General features: G+C 43.9%; 1 protein-coding gene and 4 non-coding genes across 6 annotated transcripts; all 5 read right to left on the bottom strand.

The window, feature by feature from the left end:
• Positions 1-391: 391 nt before the first annotated feature.
• On the bottom strand, positions 392-13,474 carry EIF4A2 (eukaryotic translation initiation factor 4A2). 2 transcript variants are annotated; one of them, XR_012883143.1, is made up of 12 exons: positions 13,381-13,474; positions 8,917-8,962; positions 8,704-8,836; positions 8,364-8,503; positions 6,516-6,684; positions 6,320-6,429; positions 5,992-6,135; positions 5,775-5,912; positions 5,492-5,581; positions 5,176-5,255; positions 4,655-4,792; positions 1,001-1,090 (listed from the first exon to the last, which is right to left on the bottom strand). XR_012883143.1 is itself a non-coding variant. In XM_075861690.1 (11 exons), exons 1-11 carry the CDS (start codon positions 13,407-13,409, stop codon positions 946-948), a joined length of 1,224 nt encoding a protein of 407 aa, XP_075717805.1. In that variant the 5' UTR covers positions 13,410-13,474; the 3' UTR covers positions 392-945. The 2 variants fall into 2 exon arrangements, 1 of the variants encoding a protein (XP_075717805.1); XM_075861690.1 differs by lacking the exon at positions 4,655-4,792 and having other exon boundaries at positions 392-1,090.
• Positions 4,863-4,991, bottom strand: LOC142646564 (small nucleolar RNA SNORA63). Its single transcript, XR_012847494.1, has one exon. It is a non-coding gene; the product is annotated as a small nucleolar RNA SNORA63 (small nucleolar RNA).
• On the bottom strand, positions 5,631-5,755 carry LOC142646566 (small nucleolar RNA SNORA63). Its single transcript, XR_012847496.1, has one exon. It is a non-coding gene; the product is annotated as a small nucleolar RNA SNORA63 (small nucleolar RNA).
• Positions 8,574-8,641, bottom strand: LOC142646583 (small nucleolar RNA SNORD2). Its single transcript, XR_012847512.1, has one exon. It is a non-coding gene; the product is annotated as a small nucleolar RNA SNORD2 (small nucleolar RNA).
• Positions 12,669-12,738, bottom strand: LOC142646582 (small nucleolar RNA SNORD2). The gene has a single exon (XR_012847511.1). It is a non-coding gene; the product is annotated as a small nucleolar RNA SNORD2 (small nucleolar RNA).
• Positions 13,475-23,084: the final 9,610 nt, after the last annotated feature.

Below are 23,084 nucleotides of genomic sequence, written 5' to 3' on the forward strand. Positions count from 1 at the left end.
TCCAAGGGCTAACAGTTGCTCTGGCACAAGCTGGAGGTGGGAGAGGATAAAAGACTAGGGAGGAGGACATGTCCAGGTGCTCCAGGGTATGATGTACAAGAGGATTGAGGCGGGGTGATAGAATATTGAAAAGTGAGAAAATTCCTACTGTCATGATGTAATGTAATAAAAGTCGGGGTGGAATGCATTGGGAATCCTGTATTATGTGTGTGTGGTCTGCGAACCACGGGTTATTATGACTGATACCTGCGAGTAATCCCTTTGTATATATTGAGTCTTATGACATATGTACTATTGAATGTATAATGTTCCCCTGCTGTATGTGATGGATTGACTCTGACAGTTACTTTTAATAAAACGAGTTTAAAAAAAAAAAAACGTAAAGCAAATACAGAGTAAATTATATTATTTATTAAACATTTGAATTAATGTGCAATCTGGCAACTTTACCATTAAGCCGAACAGATTGTTGGGGTTTAGGGTCTAGCACAAGTGCACTTTATTGAATATACATTAAAAAGCCTATCATTGTTCAATTTAGTAAAATGCTACATCTGCAATGTACAATAAAGGTGTATATGCTAATTTAACATAATTGGCTGATTTTACACAGCACTTATATTTTTTAGTCCGTAAGTAAATTATTAGGTGATACAGAACATCCAACACAACCACTTCTCTAGTACTAAATAAATGTCTAACACAAAAATGTAAAGACGCCATTGCTTTACAACCCATCCCAACAGTCTAAATTCTGGAGAACAGCCCACAGCTTTCCTTCGAGGGAGACTAATGTCACTTTGCTTATCAAAAAAAAACCTGTAATTCTGATCAGTCATGAGCGTTGAGACAAGATTCAATATATTTTCCAAAAAGCACAATGCGTGTCGTGATTCGCCAATTCAGCAGCAGCGAGTCAGACATTCAAAAATCTCATCCCAGGAATCAAATCAGATCAGCAACATTCATTGGCATCTCCTCCACTGTAGTATTGTAGAAAGTCTCAATATCGCGAAGAATTCGCTTATCCTCCTCTGTCACAAAGTTTATGGCCACACCTTTCCTTCCAAAGCGACCTCCACGGCCAATCCTGGGAACACAAAAGTTAAACTAAATTTAAATGCATTACAGAAGGATTAGGCCATGTTCACATGGTTTCTAGTGTAGCACAGCTAAGCATTAGCTTGTTAAATGGCCGAATGATGTTTCAACACGAAGTGGTAATATGGCTATTGTCTGCAATATCACTTTAAGGATAACCGCTTAATTTTATGAAAAATTCAGTTTTAAAATCCCTACATGAAGTCATTCAATGGGTACCCAAGTTTCCTTCCAGAGGTGTAAAGTCTGTCCTGTTCAGGCAGTTGACTGGACACATTTGTATCCCCTGGAAGTAGATCACAAAAGCTCCCTCTGCCAATTATGCTTAGCTTGCAGTTACATTAATATGGAACATGGGATGACAAGAATGCATCTACATACATCTGTGGGCTTAGTAGAGACTTTCATACACAGACTAGCAAGGCTGAATACCTTACAGCCAACATGCCTTGCTCATGCAGTTCATATTTTAGAATAAGGCTACACAGACTTTGACTGGAGCTCTACCAATAGATTTTTAACTACTAAGGAATATATGGAGCTGCAGGCCACAGAATTGTTAATCAGTTTCACTAAAAAAAAACAAAAAACTGAACATGCATGTACAAAGGTTACAAAGCTGTGAGGTAGAAAATCAGAAATGCAGTTCTTACCAATATAGCAAAACTATTGTGGGCACAGCAACACTAGTCATACAGCCCCAAATTAGGTCAAAGAAAAAGAGGGACCATGGGGTAGAAAAAGTTAAGTTATAACAATATATCTGCTGGACTCAAGTCCAGGAATGGTTATAGCAACTTTCATTTTTATTCCCAAGAATAAAGAGGTCTATTGAATGACTGGAAGCAGAGACCATTTACATCATGTAATCGACACAAAGTATATAATTAAGTTAAATACAAAGTATAACTCTACCCTTTAGACAAGAGCTGGCATAGTTAAAAAAAAAATTTGTCTAATTTCAATATATAAGATGCACCCCATAAGTTATACAAGCAATAAGTGTTGTAATAAGCATTACAGAAAAATGCTGCTCCCCACACATGTTGGTGCTGGATCAGTCAGACACAATTTATGCATAGGGTCCGTTTATCCAGCTATTCTTCCCGGAAACCATCAGGAAACGGAGGCTATGAACAGTATAAAAACCCAGCCTTAAAGGGGTTGTCCACTTCCTGAAAACTGATGACCTATCCACCAGATGGGTCATCAGTATATGATTGGTGTCAGACATCCAGACCCTGCACCGATTCACAACTCCAGCTGCCTCCGTGCACCAGATTTTTGGAACAGTATGCAGTAGTTGGAGCTGGAAGCCAAGAGCTCCAACCACTACATAGCAGCCATTTGGCAGAACTGCAGCTTGGCCGCTGTTCTGTAACCAGTCATCTGCTTCTGGCAACATCATCTGGCACCTGGAGGCAGCAAGAGTGCTGGATTGGTTCTGGGTGTAGTCAGTTTTCCGAAAGTGGGAAAACCCCTTTAAGGCCCTTTTTTTTGTACTGTCCAATTATTGGGTAAAAGGACACAGAACGCTTTGTCCTGAACTGAACTTCCCTGTGCAAACAGGGCAGCGATCAGCCAATGAACGAGCAAACTCGTTCAACTGACTTAAAAACGGAATATTATTGTTGGCAGCCAATCTCCGTGTAAACAGGGAGATGTGCTGCCAAATTGGTATGGGTATAAGCAATTTGAGTAACAAGTACTCGTCCCCAAACTAGCCCCTTGTAAAAGGAGCACCAATCAAGCTGTCTTGTTGATCAGTGCTCATTTACGTGGCCCAAGTTGGGCCATGTAAAAGCTTTAGACTCCTCTTCCCCTGCATGGAGCAATCATAATTCACTGGCAAAAATCGGTTTACAGAGGCAGTGATTAAGACAGATCAGATTATAGCCGCTGCTCATAGATTTCTATGGAGAGGGGAGGTGGCAGCTGCAGAGAGCCAGACAATGCAGCTAATAAGTCTAATACCTTACCCCATTGCCATACTAGCTCATTCATGCGGCTTCTATGTGATGAGAGAGAAGGGAGCAGGATTTCAATGGTGTATCAGAGAAGCTAAATATTTCTGTACCTGGGAAGGGGATGACTGACAATTAGAGAGCCTGCAGAGTGGTGGGGGACACTGAATTGTACAAGTCACAATGGATACTGCTATTCTGAAGAGTCAACTGCTCACTGAATGCTGCCAGGCACTGGGGAATTAAAATAAAACTACTACACTGCCTCACCTTGTATATAGTTCTGTCAGCTGTATTGGGGCTCAAAACAGCAAACCTCCACTTTCAGTGAACAACTATAGTGCACAATAATAGTGTTGCTAAAAGCAAAAATCTGTCATACAAGTGATTTAGGAACTGACTAGTCAGAAGGCTGCTCATAATTTTGCTGTTTAAGGCCTTATTCACACGAGCGTTATTTACGTCCATGATACGCGCGTGAAAATCACATGCGTCACACGGACCTATGTTAGTGAATGGGGACGTTCAGACAGTGTGCTGTGTAAAACTCACGACATGTCCTATAATTGGCCAATTTTCACGCATCACGCAACAGTAGATAAAAAAAAAAAAGACTTCATTTCTTTTTCGAAACTTCAAAACCACGTGTCACAAGCATGTGTATCATGCAGCCAACACTGATGACACGGAAGTGCAGCGCGCGCAAAATGCACATGTTCGTGTGACTAAGGCCTTCGACAAGTCCTGCTAGTCTCCATGGCTCCTATATCCAGAACAGTTAGTGCTATAGGACTATAGCACTGGTGGCCATTCTGGATAATGGAAGAGTTTATATAAATTTTATGCCATGTGGTCTAGAGTAGGAGGTATAAATACCTGGTGCACGCGTCTAGTAGTTCCTAGATTACAGTACATTTTGTTAACAATTTAATACGGAGCTTAATTGAATGCCCACATTCAACCCCCATCTAATTGGGTGTAAAATTGTGTGTCAATTTCTTAAAATGGTCAGAGCTCTTTTCTGATACAAAGCTCCAAAACTGCGAAGTACATGTTAAGATTCTGGTTGCCTGCAGCCACCACTAGTGAAAGCTTACTGTACAGTTTATACATTCAAAGTATGCAGTAAGCTCCATAGTGACAGCTGCAGACCTAACCCTTTAAGCAGAATATTGGTCTGAGTTGCCCAATTAGGTCATATGGATTTTATGGGAGCCCAACCGGTCTGTTCATTTTATTACATTAGCCCTACCGCAGGGGGAAGTGCATGCCTGTACACTAGCCCCAGCATTCAGCCAGACTCAGTGAATTTCATGACAACCACTAGATTCAGGACACAATATATGCAGTGTATTCAATCTTTATGGTAGAGTTTTGTTTTTATAGGATCAAAATTGTAAAAACTAGCCATTCAATTTAAGGTAATCTACTATTACAGCCATTTAATATGGTCAATGGTTTTATTTGTGAGCTTAATGGTTGTGTCTAGAACAGGCATATAAACAGCAAAGGCCAAGGCATTAATACCTAGAACTAGATAACTTCCAACTGTTGCTATTACACAACAGAACATACATAAAGTGCATTACCTTTACAAGCAATAGTCCATGCTCCACTGGCCATCCTCAGATCACGACCAGATGTGCAATTTCTCAGTTCGAGAAAACACACCACTTCCACAGGCCATTCTCAGCAATGTCCTGGAGCAACTGTAGTCTGCTCCTCAACTAATTGAATATAAAAGCTCCATAAAAATTTTGCCTGAGGATTTAGGGAAATTTTATTTTTAAGACAAAACTGTTTGAGACCAAGCGTCCCTGTCTGCTGTGAGTATCAAAACAAACAGGGATAGTAGGAAGCAATTTATTGTTTGCAGGGGGAACGACAGAATAGCACTTAACAGCTATACTGTAACTTATCCTGCACAAATAAAGCTTGCTTCAGGATTATTAACATTCCCACAGAAGGTATTTAATGCTTTGGCAGAGAACCTTGCTGTACTTCACAGCTACAATAACGGCAATGAGCATTCGATGCAATTGCTGTATAGCAAGCAGACATACCACAACTATAGCAAAGCTCAATACACACATCCATTTCTTATACAGACCTGTGAATGTAGTTTTCACGGTTGGTTGGTAGGTCATAGTTAATAACCAGGGAAACTTGCTGCACATCTATACCGCGTGCCTATAAAACGACATTAAAAGTTGACTGCATAGCACAGAATGTTACTTTAATTAAACCCTCTAAATAGTGAATATAATTGCTGCAGGTGTGATTTGTCAGCCACAATATAGTGGTGAACTACAACAGTGTAGTCCACTGTGGAAAGTGGCTCTTGCTTTACCAAAGAACTTCACTGATGGGTACAAGTTACCGTCACAGAAATAAGAAAGTCTTTGGGTACAAGTGTCACTACTTACCAGCAAATCTGTAGTTATCAGCACACGACTAGATCCGGACCTGAACTCTCTCATAATGACATCTCGTTCCTTCTGGTCCATGTCACCATGCTATAAAAGGAAAAGTTGGTGCATAAGAATATCAAACACTACACTAAAGCTGTATGAGACCAAGCGTCCCTGCCTGCCACAGTGTTCAGTCAGGGATAGTAGGAAACACGTTCATTTCAGCAGGGGGAACGACAACAAAAGCACCGCACTGCTATGCTGTAACTTATCCTGCTAGTGCATTTTTACTACTTACCAAAGCAGACACTGTAAAGTCTCTTGAATGCATCTTTTCAGTAAGCCAGTCCACCTTTCTTCTGGTATTTAGAAAAATTACAGCTTGTGTAATGGTCAAGGTCTCATACAGATCACACAGGGTATCCAGCTTCCACTCCTGAAAAAAGTAAAAATAAAATTAAGTCCAATTGAGGCTTTCTACACATTGATCAACATACTACAGCTTGAGAGCTTACCTCTCGTTCAACATTAATATAGAACTGCTTAATACCCTCCAAAGTCAATTCCTCCTTTTTCACAAGAATTCGTATTGGATCCCTCATGAACTTTTTGGTCACTTCCAACACATCAGTGGGCATGGTGGCAGAAAGTAGGACAACCTTAAAAAATAAAGATGTAACATAAGAACATGCCGACATGTAGGAAGCAGTGTACAACTTGCAGTATACAGCAGGGCTTTGATGGTGAACTGAGAACTGTATACAGAAGCTGAGTGCAAATGAACTATCCCCACCAAGAGTGTAGCCAAGCAAAGTCATAATTCACCACAGACAGGGGGGTTACCTGAATGTTTGTGCTCAATTTTTGAAAGATCTCATATATTTGATCCTTAAAACCACGGCTCAACATTTCATCAGCTTCATCCAAAACAAACATTTTAATCCATTTTGGAGCTGGAAGTAAAGAATACTCAATGTTTCTTTGTAATGATTACTTCAAACTGGAACAGCACGATTATTAGAAGTCAAAAACTACTTACATAGGTAGCGTCTATTCAACATATCAAACACACGACCAGGAGTTCCTACAACCATATGTGGCGCTTCTGCCTGTAGTTTCTGCATTTCATTGCGAACGTTTGTTCCTCCAATACAAGCGTGACATGTTGCACCCATGTAGTCACCCAGGGCCAAGATGACCTTTTGTATCTGAGAGAAAAACCAGGAAGCTTATAAATAAGTAAATAAAATCTACCAGCAAAGTTGGTTATATGGCAATATAACAAAACTGAAGGATGTCACTAGATTTCCATTCTCCTGAAATTGTTACATGAACGCATTTACAATTAGTTAAGTGTTACTGCAGGCAGAAAAAAAAAAAAAAAGTTGAAAGTGAAGGCTACACTAATTACCCATGCTTAAGATTTACATTGCCCCTTCTGCCCATACCTAGTTTAACAAGACTATACAATTTTCTAAAGTGACCATGTGAACCAGGGTGAATAATAAGTCAAAGGACTACAAAGTGGTTTCCCCAGTACACTCAAGAGTCTGCAGAATGAGCAATCTGAAGAGAATAGCTACCAAAGGTTTGGGAATTCCCTGCAGTCTTCAGCCAGAGCTCCATGGACAGTCAGTCTAACCTGTCCTTCCTTGACTGCCCTGCTCCAGTCAGCTCGCCCACCACTGCAGACATTTGGAGTGTACTAGGGAACAGTTTAGAATGTTGGTTTATATTAGCAAGTGTACTTCTAATCTTGACATGCAAGATTAGGATTAACATGAAGCAGTCAAGAGTGTCACAAGAAGTCGTCCACTCAAACAATGTCCAGGTGAGATTTTGCAGCTGCAGTAATGCTGTCCATTAGTGGATGAGATGCTCAAAAACCCAATTCACAGTGCATCCAAGTACTGCATGACATTTTTAACCAACGTATACTCAAAACCCAGAACTGCCACCAATTGTTGGAAACATGTTTGCAAGTGGTGTGATGAGTCGATCCGAGTGGGCGCTTTTTTTTTTTATATGGCTGTTTGAAATGGCAGTGTAAAAAAAAAAACATAAAAAGCACATTTTACTTCTTGAGCCGTTCATTGGGTCAGTAGACAAAGCTCCAAAAAACCATAAAAAAAATTATATATATATATATATATTTAGAGGCAGTTTTCTCTTGAAAACAGCTATTTCACAGCCATTTTTTAGCTTAGTGTGTGAACATACCCCAACTGTACAAGAGAACTCCAACTTTGGCCATGTTATGGCTATCAGGTAAAACTTATCTTTGGGTGGGTCCAGTAAAAACCCAACATACACTATACTGCCTGAGAAAGTAATTTTAACACATCTGTATCTTGCCAGCATGTGTGAAATGACCCCCACCTGCCTATGGCACCCTTTGAGCACTATGATAGATAGTGGTCACAGTTAATTTACACTGTCTATACAAGCATTTTAAAGAGATCAGTAAGTATTTTAATAAAGGAAACATTAGATTCAGCAGTTATTTTTTTGTTTCCCACTACTGGATGTCCCACATAGTTCTGGGAACTTTATATACACACAAGACCAGTAGAGTTAAGTATAAGCCTCTGAACAGTTAGAGCAAACAAAGAATTTTACAAGTGACATGCAGAAAATAAAGCACCATGAATTGAAAAGTACCATCTTAAAATTTTGCACACTGCCGTTTCCATATTACACAACTGCATAGCAAGTCTAGTAGGGCATTTACAGTAGGATGTTAAGCCATATTATTAGAAGTATACTAGTCTAATTAAAAACTCAAGCCATTGGATTAAGTGGTGAGGCATTTATGACAGGGAGGCACTCACAGTTGTGGAATCTGAAACTTGTGCAGCACACAAATTGCAAGCTACCCTGTCAATACCTGTTGAGCCAGTTCTCTTGTGGGAGCCAATACTAGAGCTTGGGTCTCCTTGAGCTCAATCTCCAGCTGCTGCAGGATGGAAATGGCAAATGTGGCTGTCTTGCCAGTACCTGACTGAGCTTGAGCAATCACATCATACCCTAAAAAGAGTAGGGAGACATTTAATGTTCCCACATGTTACCCGAGTGTGTAGCCTAAGACAATTTTAACAAGTGATCAGAAAGAAAGTTCTCTCCATTTCAGGTCAGTCCCGAAAGATGGTTACCATCATTTCACTTGTCTAGGATCACAGGACATTTGGGAGAATCTAATTTTCCACATATTTACTAGTCATACAAACCTTTAATGCAGGGAATGATGGCTCTTTGCTGAATGGCAGAAGGTTTTTCAAAACCATAAGCATAGATTCCTCTTAGAAGAGACTCTTTTAGGTTCATGTCATCAAAATTGTCAACGATTTCATTCCAGTTGCTCTGTAGGAAAATAAGACTCATTTATCATTCATTAATGAACACTAATCCTAAATGAGACCAAGCATAAACCTTATACCAACCTCAATAACACCATCAGGGTCCATTCCTTCTGGGCCTCCATGGTCTCTAAATAAAAAATAAAGATGCATGGGTTAGACTTTGATCTAGACAATCTCAACCGATCAAATCCCAATATCTATCCACATAAAAGTTAGGTTTCCTTCACATCAAACGGAAACCATGAGCACCCGATCCATCACCATTGAAATAAAACGGTGATTGAAACGGAAACCTCTGGTTTCTGTTCAGGGTACCTATGACAGAAAACTCAGACTGAACGTCAGAACGGGACACCAACGCAGATGTGAACGAAGCCTTATACACAATGCCTGCCACTACAGTGCCTTGACACTCGGCCCTACTCAACCTGCATGGAAGTGGATGTGACTCAGTCACTCGTTGCATTTTGGAACTCATTAAAAATAAAAAAGCTCAAATTCTCATGTCAAGCTCCACCTAAATGAGTTTTCCACTCTAACGGATGACCTATCCACCTGATAGGTAATCAATATATGATCGGTGTGGGGTCTGGGTGTTGGACCCGCACCAACCAGCTACTGCCTCCAGGCATTGGATGACATTGCCAGAAGCAAATGGCTCCAGTCAAAGAATAGCAGCCAAGCTGCAGAGAATAGGAGTAGTGCTGCAGTTCTGCCGCTATGCACTGGTGGGAGCCATCTGCTTCCAACTACTGCATACCATTTCAAGCCATTGCCCGGAGTCCGCCACATCAGCTGATCTGTGCAGGGTCCGGATCATGTAGTGATGACCTAGCTGGTGGATAGGTAGTCAGAATGTCGAAAATTCTTTTAAGTAGAAACCGGTCATACACAAAATAGAAGCCATCCAGTCCTCAACCAGAATGCTTAAAATGTGATCGGGAAGCATAACAAATGTCAGTTACATAGACATGGTAATACAAGTTTAAAGAGGCTCTGTCACCAGATTTTGCAGCCCCTGCTATTGCAGCAGATAGGCGCTGCAATGTAGATTACAGTAACGTTTTTATTTTTAAAAAACGAGCATTTTTGGCCAAGTTATGACCATTTTCGTATTTATGCAAATGAGGCTTGCAAAAGTACAACTGGGCGTGTTGAAAAGTAAAAGTACAACTGGGCGTGTATTATGTGCGTACATCGGGGCGTGTTTACTACTTTTACTAGCTGGCCGTTCTGATGAGAAGTATCATCCACTTCTCTTCAGAACACCCAGCTTCTGGCAGTGCAGATCTGTGACGTCACTCACAGGTCCTGCATCGTGTCGGCACCAGAGGCTACAGTTGATTCTGCAGCAGCATCAGCATTTGCAGGTAAGTAGCTACATCGACTTACCTGCAAACGCCAATGCTGCTGCAGAATCATCTGTAGCCTCTGGTGCCGACACGATGCAGGACCTGTGAGTGACGTCACAGCGAGATCACGGCTGTGTCTGCACTGCCAGAAGCTGGGCGTTGTGAAGAGAAGTGGATGACACTTCTATACACAACGCCCAGCTAGTAAAAGTAGTAAACACGCCCCGATGTACGCACATAATACACGCCCAGTTGTACTTTTACTTTTCAACACGCCCAGTTGTACTTTTGCAAGCCTCATTTGCATAAATACGAAAATGGTCATAACTTGGCCAAAAATGCTCGTTTTTTAAAAATAAAAACGTTACTGTAATCTACATTGCAGCGCCTATCTGCTGCAATAGGAGATAGGGGTGGCAAAATCTGGTGACAGAGCCTCTTTAATGACAAGTCTAGACTGGAAGGCTTCTGTTTGGTTTTGTGTATGACATGTTTTACCTCCTTTATATACACACCTATATATTTTATATTACTTAAAGTGTACCTAACTTCAGAATTGCCATTGGTGTGTACTTATAATCTGGTGACAGAGCCTCTTTAAGTGCCCCATCTCCTACATAAGGTGATCGGCGATGTAATGTAGATAAAATAATCACTTACTTTCTTAATGCCCAGCTGGCTATTTTTTTTTGCTTTTGACCCAGTGGGTGTTGTAAAGAGAAGTGTATGACGCTGACCAATCAGAGTGACATAACGCACTTCTCTTCATTCATACTCAGCACGATCTAGCAAGATCACGCTGTGCTGTCACATACACCCACATTAACGTCACCGAAGTGTCTTGAGTGACTAGACATCACCTCCAGCCAGAACGCGATGTCTAAGTCCCACACAAACTTTACCGAAGTGTCGGGATTGTGAATAGACATCACATCCTGGCTGGAGGTGATGTCTTGTGTGAGTAGACACTTCAGTAAAGTTAATGTAGGTGTATTTAGATAGTGCCGTTATATTTGGCACCCGATATTTAAATAACCCCCTGAACAGTCAACGGGGCGTGTTACTACGGCTGTGACACTGTCCAATTAGATCTTGACCGTGCCACAGCATGTGTGCAATTGCAGTCTCTATCCAAACAGGCAAGGGGGCATGTCAGTGCTACTAAGATGTGGAGGAGAGCATGCATGCTCTCCACAGCTCTATCCGTACCGCCTTGCCTGTTCGGATGAAAAGACTGCAATTGTACACTCATGCTGTGGCACTGTCCATATCTGATTGGACAGCCACAGCAACACGCCCCTTGACTGTTCAGGGGGTTAAAGAGGCTCTGGCACCAGATTATAACTTGACTATCTCCTACATAATCTGATTGGCGCTGTAATGTAGATAACAGCAGTGGTTTTTATTTTGAAAAACGATTTATGAGCTTGTTTAGATTTATGATAATGAGTTTCTCAATGGACAACTGGGCGTGTTTTTACTTTTTACCAACTGGGCGTTGTACAGGAGTGTATGACGCTGACCAGTGTCCTGCACTTCTCATTGTTCCAGCCCAGCATGATCCACAGCACAGTGTGATTGTGCAGTGAAAGTAAACACGCCCAGTTGCTAACACAAAACACACCCAGTTGTCCATTAGAAAGGCTCATTTGCATAAATATAAAATTGCTCATAAGCCAAAAATGTTTTAAAAAAACAAAACGTTACTGTTATCTACATTGCAGCGCCGATCACATGCAATAGGAGATAGGGATTTGATAATCTGGTGACAGAGCCTCGTTAAATATCATCCCTGACGCATGCAAAAAAGCAGTGTTCAGGGCAAGTATATATATTTTTTTAAAGTTGTGATGCTTGCACCAGAATTGCAGCTTTTCTGCCACAAAGTTTGCAACATCTGACGTTTGTTGCAGGATTTACCCACAACAGAAAAGTAGCGATCGGTGTGGGTCCGACAACCAGACCCTGAAACGATCAGCTCCCCACAGGCACTGGATGTCATTGCATAGTATGCAGCCAGAAGCTTATTTCAATATGTGCTGTTATATCTGGCACCAGCCAGGAGGCCCCGGCTCTCCAGTAAAGTTACTGTGGGAGTAAGGGACAGCACAGCGTGATCACACTGCTGTGAGCACAGCTGGATATGAATGGAGAAGCGCATGAGCGTCAGATCTCCTTACAATGCCCACTCGGTCGCAAGTAAAAAACACTTAGGCATTTAGAACAAAATTAGCATAAAACGAAAAAATTTCAAAAATAGACATTTAATAATCAACCTTATCTACATTACAGCACCTTTCAGACTTGGTAGGAGATGGAGCACTTCTAAAGTGGTGACAGCCTCTTCAGACCAAGGCAATCTACACATACAGTAGGCCATCATCAACATGTTACCAGTTTAATAGTAACCCATTAATACCCCAACTTGAAAACAAAGCATCCCTATGGCACATGGGGCAGCAGTGGAGTCTGTGTATATACAAGTGATCAGCAAGTTTATGTTCTCTCCATTTCAGGTCAGTCCCGAAAGATGGTTACCATCATCTCACTTGTTTGCACGGATACTGCAGCCACACCGGAATAGCCTGCAGCTCTGCTTGTCCCTCACCCAATGCTGGATTATACACGTCTAGTAAATGGGGGTACACAAAACCCTAAACGTGGGGGGCGGGCATGTCCACACTGACACCTCAGATATAGTGTCAGTTACGTAACAAGAGCCAGCACTTTACAGCTTACAGGTGCCCCACCACGTGGTAGGACAGGCGCCCCCGCCTTGCGGCCATGTGCCAAAAGAAATCGCGCTCCCTCCTACGCTGCCAGTTTCAGCCCACATCGCCTCCCCCAGGACTCTTTTCGGTATTCAGCTCGGGCAGTAACCAAAGCCGAATCTCAAATACTGACGTGTCCTAAACGGCAAACATCACTCTGGTACCAGCGCCCTACACAACGTTCAGCCTGCAATACCTGTAAGAAGTTTTCTAAAATGTAGTAGATAAATATATTGGGATAGTGCAACTAGCATGCGTACAGGGCTGACCCCCTACCCTCGGCCTACACACCCAGTCAGTGCCGGAGAAAAGGCTCATAGCTGCCACCCGCATAGAGCTGGTACAGTAGCACTAGTAACCAGAGTGAGGAGCTACGTTCAGGGAGCATGGCAGTAGTGATAAGAGCGTACTATATACATTACCTTGAATAATCCGCAGAGCCGCCAGACATTGTCCACACCTCGACTGAAAGCTCAACTGAAAAGGATTGAGTGAGGGGGGTGCCCTTTATTTATATATCCGGGACTACATTTTTGAGCGGCGTATGAATACCGAGCCTGTGATTAAAAGTCTCTAGCGTATTTTTACTTTATACGCTGACTCGATTATACTATTTTCCCGATAAATGGTATGAAAAACTTCTTCCCTTTATGTTTTGTCCTGTAGAACATATTTCTTCAGGGGAAATGGAACTATTTTTTTCACAACACTCTTTCCTTATGGCGGAAAGATATTGCAGCAAATGGTGAGCAGATTATAGGTCTCTGAAATGCACGGGGTTTCTCTCCCCGGCTCCTGCTGAATTAGATAGGAAAAGCTACGCCTTCCTTGCGGACGGATAGTTTGAGTGACGTAACTCATATGGGTGTGGCGTGCATGACGTTGGTAGAATACAAGTTCTATGAACTCTGGAGAGAAGTTTTAGTCACTTTCGCGTAGTGAATATTAGGTGCCGATTTACAAGGGCTCTAATATGACCGTCATGTCTAAAACCTATTAGACTTCATTCACATAGTTAAGTTTTGGTTCAGTTTTTTTTTTTTATTAATTTTTTTTAAAGCCACCACCAGGAGTGGAAAGATTCTATTTCTCCTCTTTTTTTGTTCAACTCAATCCTAGTTGTGGCTTTAAAAATGTCACTATGTGACTATAGCTATAGAATAAGGCTATGTTCACGTCTGCGTTGGAGGCTCCTAAGATCTGGTGAAAAATGCAAAAAAGGAATGTGAAACCAGCAAAGTGAACGCCGTAAAAAAACAAAACAAAAAAAAGGCGCCAGAATTGCTGTCTTTTGGTCACCTTTCTCCCAAAAAAAAAATGAAATAAAAACTGATCAAAATGGTACCAATAAATTACAGCTCACCCAGCAACAGACAAGGCCTTACACCTCTTCATTGATGGGACAAATAAAAAAGTTATCCCTCTTAGAATATGAGCAAATTGTTTTTCCTTTGTAAAAGTAGAACATCATAAAAATATATATATATCAATTTTGTATCGCTGTAATCGTATTGAGCCGCAGAATAAAGTTAAAATGACACTTTTAAAAAAACTTTGGAGGAATTCCTGTTTTTTTTCCCATTCTACCCCACAAGGAATTTCGTTTCAGTTTCCCAGTACATTAAATTGTGCCATTAAAAACTCCAACTCAGCCCGAAAAAAGCAAGCCTTCATACAGCCATGTAGATGGAAAAATAAAAAAAGTTATGGCTTTTGTAAGGCGGGGAAGAAAAAGGGAAAATGATAACCGAAAAATGGGTATGGCTGCAAGGGGGTAAAGGGTATCCCCATCTGAAACATACAGGTCCTTCTCAGTGAATGAGAATATCATAAAAAAGTTAATTTATCAGTAATTCAATTCAAAAAGCGAAGCTCATATATTATATAGATTCATTACACAGAGTGATCTATTTCCAGCATTTTTTTCTTCTAATGTTGATGATTATGGCTAACAGTTACTGAAAACCCCAAAAAAGTGTGAAAATTAGAATATGATATAAGCCAAATTTAAAAAATTTCTTTTAATACCGAAATGTTGGCCTACTGAAAAGTATGTACAGTATATGCCCTCAATACTTGGTCGGGGCTCCTTTTGCATGAATGACTGCATCAATGCGGCGTGGCATGGAGGCGATCAGCCTGTGGCACTGCTGAGGTGTTATCGATGTGGCGTGGCATGGAGGCGATCAGCCTGTGGCACTGCGGAGGTGTTATCAATGCGGCGTGGCATGGAGGCGATCAGCCTGTGGCACTGCTGTGGTGTTATCAATGCAGCGTGGCATGGAGGCGATCAGCCTGTGGCACTGCTGAGGTGTTATCAATGTGGCGTGGCATGGGGGCAATCAGCCGGTGGCACTGCTGAGGTGTTATCAATGCAGCGTGGCATGGAGGCGATCAGCCTGTGGCACTGCTGAGGTGTTATCAATGCAAAGTGGCATGTAGGCGATCAGCCTGTGGCACTGCTGAGATGTTATCAATGCGGCGTGTCATGGAGGCGATCAGCCTGTGGCAATGCTGAGGGGTTATCAATGCGGCGTGGCATGGAGGCGATCAGCCTGTGGCACTGCTGAGGTGTTATCAATGTGACGTGGCATGGAGGCGATCAGCCTGTGGCACTGCGGAGGTGTTATCAATGCGGCGTGGCATGGAGGCGATCAGCCTGTGGCACTGCTGAGGTGTTATCAATGTGGCGTGGCATGGGGGCAATCAGCCTGTGGCACTGCTGAGGCGTTATCAATGCGGCGTGTCATGGAGGCGATCAGCCTGTGGCACTGCTGAGGGGTTATCAATGCGGCGTGTCATGGAGGCGATCAGCCTGTGACACTGCTGAGGTGTTATCGATGTGGCGTGGCATGGAGGCGATCAGCCTGTGGCACTGCGGAGGTGTTATCAATGCGGCGTGGCATGGAGGCGATCAGCCTGTGGCACTGCTGAGGTGTTATCAATGTGGCGTGGCATGGGGGCAATCAGCCTGTGGCACTGCTGAGGTGTTATCAATGCAGCGTGGCATGGAGGCGATCAGCCTGTGGCACTGCTGAGGTGTTATCAATGCAAAGTGGCATGGAGGCTATCAGCCTGTGGCACTGCTGAGATGTTATCAATGCGGCGTGTCATGGAGGCGATCAGCCTGTGGCAATGCTGAGGGGTTATCAATGCGGCGTGGCATGGAGACGATCAGCCTGTGGCACTGCTGAGGTGTTATCAATGTGACGTGGCATGGAGGCGATCAGCCTGTGGCACTGCGGAGGTGTTATCAATGCGGCGTGGCATGGAGGCTATCAGCCTGTGACACTGCTGAGGTGTTATCAATGCAGCGTGGCATGGAGGCGATCAGCCTGTGGCACTGCTGAGGTGTTATCAATGTGGCGTGGCATGGGGGCAATCAGCCTGTGGCACTGCTGAGGCGTTATCAATGCGGCGTGTCATGGAGGCGATCAGCCTGTGGCACTGCTGAGGGGTTATCAATGCGGCGTGTCATGGAGGCGATCAGCCTGTGTCACTGCTGAGGTGTTATCAATGCGGCGAGGCATGGAGGCGATCAGCCTGTGGCACTGCTGAGGGGTTATCAATGCGGCGTGTCATGGAGGCAATCAGCCTGTGGCACTGCTGAGGGGTTATCCATGCGGCGTGGCATGGAGGCGATCAGCCTGTGGCACTGCTGAGGGGTTACCAATGCGGCGTGGCATGGAGGCAATCAGCCTGTGGCACTGCTGAGGTGTTATCAATGCGGCGTGTCATGGAGGCGATCAGCCTGTGGCACTGCTGAGGGGTTATCAATGCGGCGTGGCATGAAGGTGATCAGCCTGTGGCACTGCTGAGGGGTTATCAATGCGGTGTGTCACGGAGGCGATCAGCCTGTGGCACTGCTGAGGGGTTATCAATGCGGCGTGGCATGGAGGCGATCAGCCTGTGGCACTGCTGAGGGGTTATCAATGCGGCGTGGCATGGTGGCAATCAGCCTGTGGCACTGCTGAGGTGTTATCAGTGCGGCGTGGCATGGAGGCGATCAGCCTGTGGCACTGCTGAGGTGTTATCAATTCAGTGTGGCATGGAGGCGATCAGCCTGTGGCACTGCTGAGGGGTTATCAATGCGGCGTGGCATGGAGGCAATCAGCCTGTGGCACTGCTGAGGTGTTATCAATGCGGCGTGGCGTTGAGGCGATCAGCCTGTGGCACTGCTGAGGTGTTATCAATGTGGCGTGGCATGGAGGCGATCAGCCTGTGGCACTACTGAGGTGTGATCAATGTGGCGTGGCATGGAGGCGATCAGCCTGTGGCACTGCTGAGGTGTTATGGAAGCCCAGGTTGCTTTGATAGCGGCCTTCAGCTCGTCTGCATTGTTGGGTCTGGTGTCTCATCTTCCTCTTGACAATATCCTATAGATTCTCTATGGGGTTTAGGTCAGGCGTGTTTGCTGGGCAATCAAGCACAGTGATATTGTGGTTATTAAACCAGGTATTGGTAGTTTTGGCAGTGTGGGCAGGTGCCAAGTCCTGCTGGAAAATGAAATCAGCATCTCCATAAAGCTTGTCAGCAGAGGGAAGCATGAAGTGCTCGAAAATTTCCTGTTAGACCCTGCGCTGACACTGGACTTAATATAACACAGTGGACCAACACCGGCAGATGACATGGCTCCCCTGATTGGTCAGCGTCATAAACTTCTGTTCACAACGCCCACTTGGTAAAAAGTTAAAAAACACCCAGTTGGTCATTAAGAACTAATTTGCATAAATCTAAAATTATTCATAACTTGCTAAAAAATTATCGTTTTTCAAAATAAAAAACACTGTTGTTATCTACATTACAGCGCCGATCACATTATGTGGGAGATAGAACACTAGAGGCACGTAAATAAGACTTACATTTTCAGAGTATGGGGAATGTAGAATCGCTGTGTAGACCAATGTGCGTAGTTATTTTGAATACATAGTTTCCAATGTAGCCATCCATATAGTGCACAGCACATTTTATTCACCCTGATCGGCCAGTGAACTCACCAACTTACCACTACTAGGGAATCTTGTCGATTTTTTTCAGTAAAACTGTTTGTCTTAGACTACAATTATGTTTATTTTGTAAGGGTGTTTTCATACGGTCATGATTTGCACTAGGCAAATTCTTCCTGGAATTTGAAGATAATCAGCAACAGATATCCACAGCTGAAGCTCGAATTTCTGCCATGGATTGGAATTCAGATCCGCATGTAGAAACTCCATTAAAGTTTTGGGGTTTTGGAAAACACTATTCACCTGCATTGTACCGTTACTGTGTTACAGAATTTTGCACCGAAAACCTGCAACTATTACTTTGCTTGTGACCAAAGCCTTAGGCCTCATCCACGCTTACGTCACCGTTTTCACGGCCGCTTTTGACGGGTCAGTGAACCCGTTTTAGCGGCCATGTGGTTTCCGTGTGCACTCCCGTGTGCACTCCGTGTTTCCGTTTCCGTGCGCCGAGCATGGTACTGTCCAGGGTGACAGTACCATGCTCGGCGCGCGGAAAATAAAATTTTAATGTAATAAATTTTAAAAAATAAAAATAAGTTCATACTAACATTCCTCCTGTCCGGCCTCCAGCGATGACGTTTAATCCATGTCGCCGCCTCAGCCAATCACAGGCTGCCGCGGCCGCTGCAGCCAATCACAGGCTGCCGTGTCGGGGCTGCTGCAGCCAATCACAGGCTGCCGCGGCCGCTGCAGCCAATCACAGGCTGCTGCGTCACAAAAGAAGGTCGGACTGGAGGAAGAAGAGGGACTCGTCACCAAGACAATGACCGGGTACATATGAAATGCTTTTTATTTTATTTTTAATCAGCGGCCTCTTTTCTCTATCAGTTATTGATAGAGACAAGTGGCTGCCGATTAGTGTAATATTTTGTTTTTCTGCCCGCCCAGCGGTTGCTAGGCAACGGCTCCGTCACACACGGACGGCACACGGATGCCTTCCGTGTGCCTTCAGTTTTTTTGACGGCCCCGTTGACTTGCATGGGCCTCACGGTCACGGAATCCCGGACCAAAGTAGGACATGCTCTACTTTGGATCGGAAAGGAGCAACGGACCGTCAAAAAAACTGAAGTGTGCATGGCCCCATTGAAATGAATGGGTTCAGGGTGCTATCAGTGACAAAAACGGATAGCACCCTGAAGGAAAAAACTGAAGTGTGCATGAGGCCTAAAAGGGATGTTTTATGTTATGTAAATAAATCTTAAAAGGTATTTGGACAACCCCGTTTTTAAAACAAAGCCAGCTAATCGCCATGTTCCAGCTTCTCTAACCCTCGATGATCATATGTATTCCACGGTGAAGCTGATTCTGGCCACTCATTTACCCTAAATCAGCCAGGACAAGAGAGGGATTTATACTGTGTCTGTGTTTAGCTCACAGAGGATTGCCCACATTGACCCATTGCAAGCTCATCACCTGTGTGAGGCCTTGTTCACGTCTGCGTTGGCGTCCCGTTCTGACGTTCCGTCGGAGCTTTCAGTCAGAATGGGACCCTGAACAGACACAAACTGACATGAACGGAAACCAGAAGTTTCCGTTTCCATCACCATGGACGGATCCGGTGCCCATGGTTTTCGTTTGTCTCTGTTGTGCACCGGACCCGTCGCTATGCCAGAAGAAATAGCAAAGCAATAGGGTAGTCGACAACGCAATTGCTTCCGGCAAAACGACGGCACAACAGAGACAAACGGAAACCATGGGCATCGGATCCGTCACCATTGAAATCAATAATGATGGAAACGGAAACCTCTGGTTTCCGTTTGTGTCTGTTCAGGGTCCCGTTCTGATGGAAAGCTCAGACGGAACGTCAGAACGGGAACTCAACGCAGATGTGAACGCGGCCTGAGCAGTCTGAGAATGAAGGGCAGTTCTTCAGCCTCCAAATAAAAACAAGAATGGTTTCTTACTAGCTACGACCAGAGATCTTAACCCCTTCAGGACTCAGCCTGTTTTGGCCTTGAGGATGAATCCGAGTTTTTCAAATCTGACATGTGTTACTTCATGTGGTAATAACTTGGGAATGCTTTTACCTATCTAAGTGATTCTGAGATTGTTTTCTCGTGACATATTGTACTTTATGTTAGTGAAAAAATTTGGTCGATAAATTCAATATTTATTTGTGAGAAACACCAAAATTTGGAGAAAATGTGAAAAAATTTATTTTCTAAGTTTAAATGTATCTGCTTGTAAAACCGATAGTAATACCACACAAAAGAGTTACTATTTCAATATCCCATATGTCTACTTTTGCATAATTTTTTTAACGTACTTTTATTTTTCTAGGACGCTTGCAGGGCTTAGAAATTTCGCAGCAATTTCTCACATTTTCAAGTAAATTTCAAAAGGCTATTTTTTCAGGGACCAGTTCAGTTCTGAAGTGGCTTTGAGGGCCTTACATATTAGAAAGTCCACATAAATTACCCCATTTTCAAAACAGCATTCAGAAAGTATTTTAACCCTTTTGGCGTTTCACAGGAATTAAAGCAAAGTAGAAGTGATTTTCTGCCAAAATTCATTTGTAATAAAAAAAATTCTGTGACACAGAAGGTTTTACCCGAGACATGCAACTCAATATTTATTGCCCAGATTCTGCCGTTTTTAGAAATATCCCACATGTGGCCCTAGTGTCCTAATGGACTGATACACCGGCCTCAGAAGCAAAGGAGCACCTAGTGGATTTTGGGGCCTCCTTTTTGTTTAGAATATATTTTAGGCAGCATGTCAGGTTTGAAGTGGTCTTGTGGTGCCAAAACAGTGGAAACCCACAAAAGGGACCCCATTTTTGAAACTACACCCCTCAAGGAATTTGCAGAATCTTGTGGAAATCTGGTGTGAAAAAGAACATTCACAATTTCTTCACACATGCTTCATTTATAGGACAGATTGTTCAGAGCATGCAAGTGAAGAAAAGCGCCTCAACATTTATTGGCCTATTTGTACCGAGTTAAGAGATACCCCCAAAGTGGTCCAAATATGTTGTGTGAACACATGGCAGTGCCTGGAAGTGAAGGAGCAGCCTTAGATTTTCAAGGCCCAAGTTTTGAATGATTGGTTCAACAGCCCCATTTGATCTTTGAAGAGGCTCTGAGTCCCCAGAATGATGGAAAACCCCCAGAAATGACCACATTTCAAACTACACACTCAAAGAATTTATTGTGGGGTGTGATCACTTTTTTGACGGTACAGTTTTTTTTGCAGAATCTTATAGAAATCTGGTGTGAAAAAGAACATTTTAAATTTTCTCACAAATGCTTCATTTATAGGACAGATTTTATAGACACAGAGAATGCAAGTGAAGAAAAGCACCTCAACATTTATTGGCCTATTTATTCTGAGTTTAGAAATACCCCCAAATTGTCCCTAATCTGCTGTTGCTGGACATATGGCACGGCCAGAAAGTATCGGAACACCACAAGGATTTTGAGACCTTATTTTACTTGGATGAATTTTGGGCACATGTCATGTTTGCATAGGCCTAAAAGATTGTTCAGATACTACACAATATTACAAATCCTAGGTATTCATCTATGGGTATAATGAGAATTTTAATTTTGCAGGGAGGATGTTATATTTTTTAAATGGTGAAACGCAGGGGCGGACATACCGCATGTGCAGCCGGTGCAGCTGCACAAGGGCCCCGCGTGGGAAGGGGGCCCGTTCCTCTGCTGGCCGACTCAGTTCTCAGCTGCGCGATGCTGAGGACTGAGACAGAGGCCCGTGGACCACTGGCGTAGCTATAGGGGTCGCAGCGGTCGCAATTGCGACCGGGCCCCGAAGCCAGGGGGGCCCACGGCCCCCCGCACCACATCAATAAAAAGTTACTATAGTAACTCGGGCCGCGGGCCCCTGTTACTATAGTAACATACTTTACTTACCTTCCTGGTTCCGGATCGCAGCGGAGGTCCTGACGTCAGGCGCTGTGCGCAGCACATGACGTCACAGCGCTATGCGCCGCGCACAGCATCGAGACGACAGAACTCCCGCCGCGGCCGAAGAGGAAGGTAAGATAGCCCTGACTGGCGGGGTCCGACTCCTGGGACCCGCCAATCAGCTGTTTTGAAGGGGCCGCAGCACTCGTACGAGAGCTGCTCCCCTTCATTCCTGTCACTTCATTCCGGTCACACTGTGAATCGGTTTCGGCGATTCACAGTGTGGGCGAGTAGTGAAATGAAGGGGAAGCAGCTCTCGTACGAGTGCTGCGGCCCCTTCAAAACAGCTGATTTGCGGGTCCCGGGCGACACATCAGCTATTGATGGCCTATCCTGAGGATAGGCCATCAATGTTTAGGGACTGCACAACCCCTAAGCCTACGATGTAGCAGGCTTAGGGGGCCCATGAGACAGGATCACAGATTGTGTGATGCTGTCTGCTGGGCCCTGTATCTAAGCCAATCACATGGTAGGCTTAGATACATGGCCCATGCGTGATCCTGTCTGCTGGGCCCTGTATCTAAGCCTACCACACTGTAGGTTTAGATACAGGGCCCCAGCACACAGTAATCTTATACTGTATAAGATTACTGTCTGCTGGACCCTGTATCTAAGCCTACCTTGTGGTAGGCTTAGATACAGGGTCCCACAGACAGTATCACACATGGGCCCTGTATCTAAGCCTTAGGGTATGTGCACAGACACTAATTACGTCCGTAAGTGACGGATGTATTTCGGCCGCAAGTACCGGACCGAACACACTGCAGGGAGCCGGGCTCCTAGCGTCGTACTTATGTACGACGCTAGGAGTCCCTGCCTCGCTGTGGGACAACTGTCCTGTACTGTAATCATGTTTTCAGTACCGGACAGTTGTCCGGCAGCGAGGCAGGGACTCCTAGCGTCGTACATAACTATGATGCTAGGAGCCCGGCTCCCTGCAGTGTGTTCGGTCCGGTACTTGCGGCCGAAATACGTCCGTCAATTCCGGACGTAATTAGTGTGTGTGCACATACCCTAACACATGTGTTACTAATCATTTTTTGTGTGTTTTCTTACAGGTTCGGTCGTTGGACTACGGCGGATTCCAGGACTACTTCGATGACAGCTTTTTTTTTTATTAATAAAATGGTTAATGAGGGTTGTGTTTTTTTTTTTTATTTCAATAAAATATTTTTTCTATGTCTTTGTGGTTTT

Source organism: Rhinoderma darwinii, chromosome 4 (assembly GCF_050947455.1).
Source record: "Rhinoderma darwinii isolate aRhiDar2 chromosome 4, aRhiDar2.hap1, whole genome shotgun sequence".
In the NCBI taxonomy this organism is placed as follows: domain Eukaryota; kingdom Metazoa; phylum Chordata; class Amphibia; order Anura; family Rhinodermatidae; genus Rhinoderma; species Rhinoderma darwinii.

What these genes read in the sequence shown, in the direction of transcription:
- EIF4A2 (XM_075861690.1), bottom strand. Translation starts at nt 13,409, where the DNA reads ATGTCTGGCGGCTCTGCGGATTATTCAAG. An exon ending in GGCTCTGCGGATTATTCAAG is followed by an intron (nt 8,963 to 13,380) that starts GTAATGTATATA and finishes TTTTTTATTTAG; the next exon opens with AGACCATGGAGGCCCAGAAG. An exon ending in ATATTAATGTTGAACGAGAG is followed by an intron (nt 5,913 to 5,991) that starts GTAAGCTCTCAA and finishes TACTTTTTTCAG; the next exon opens with GAGTGGAAGCTGGATACCCT.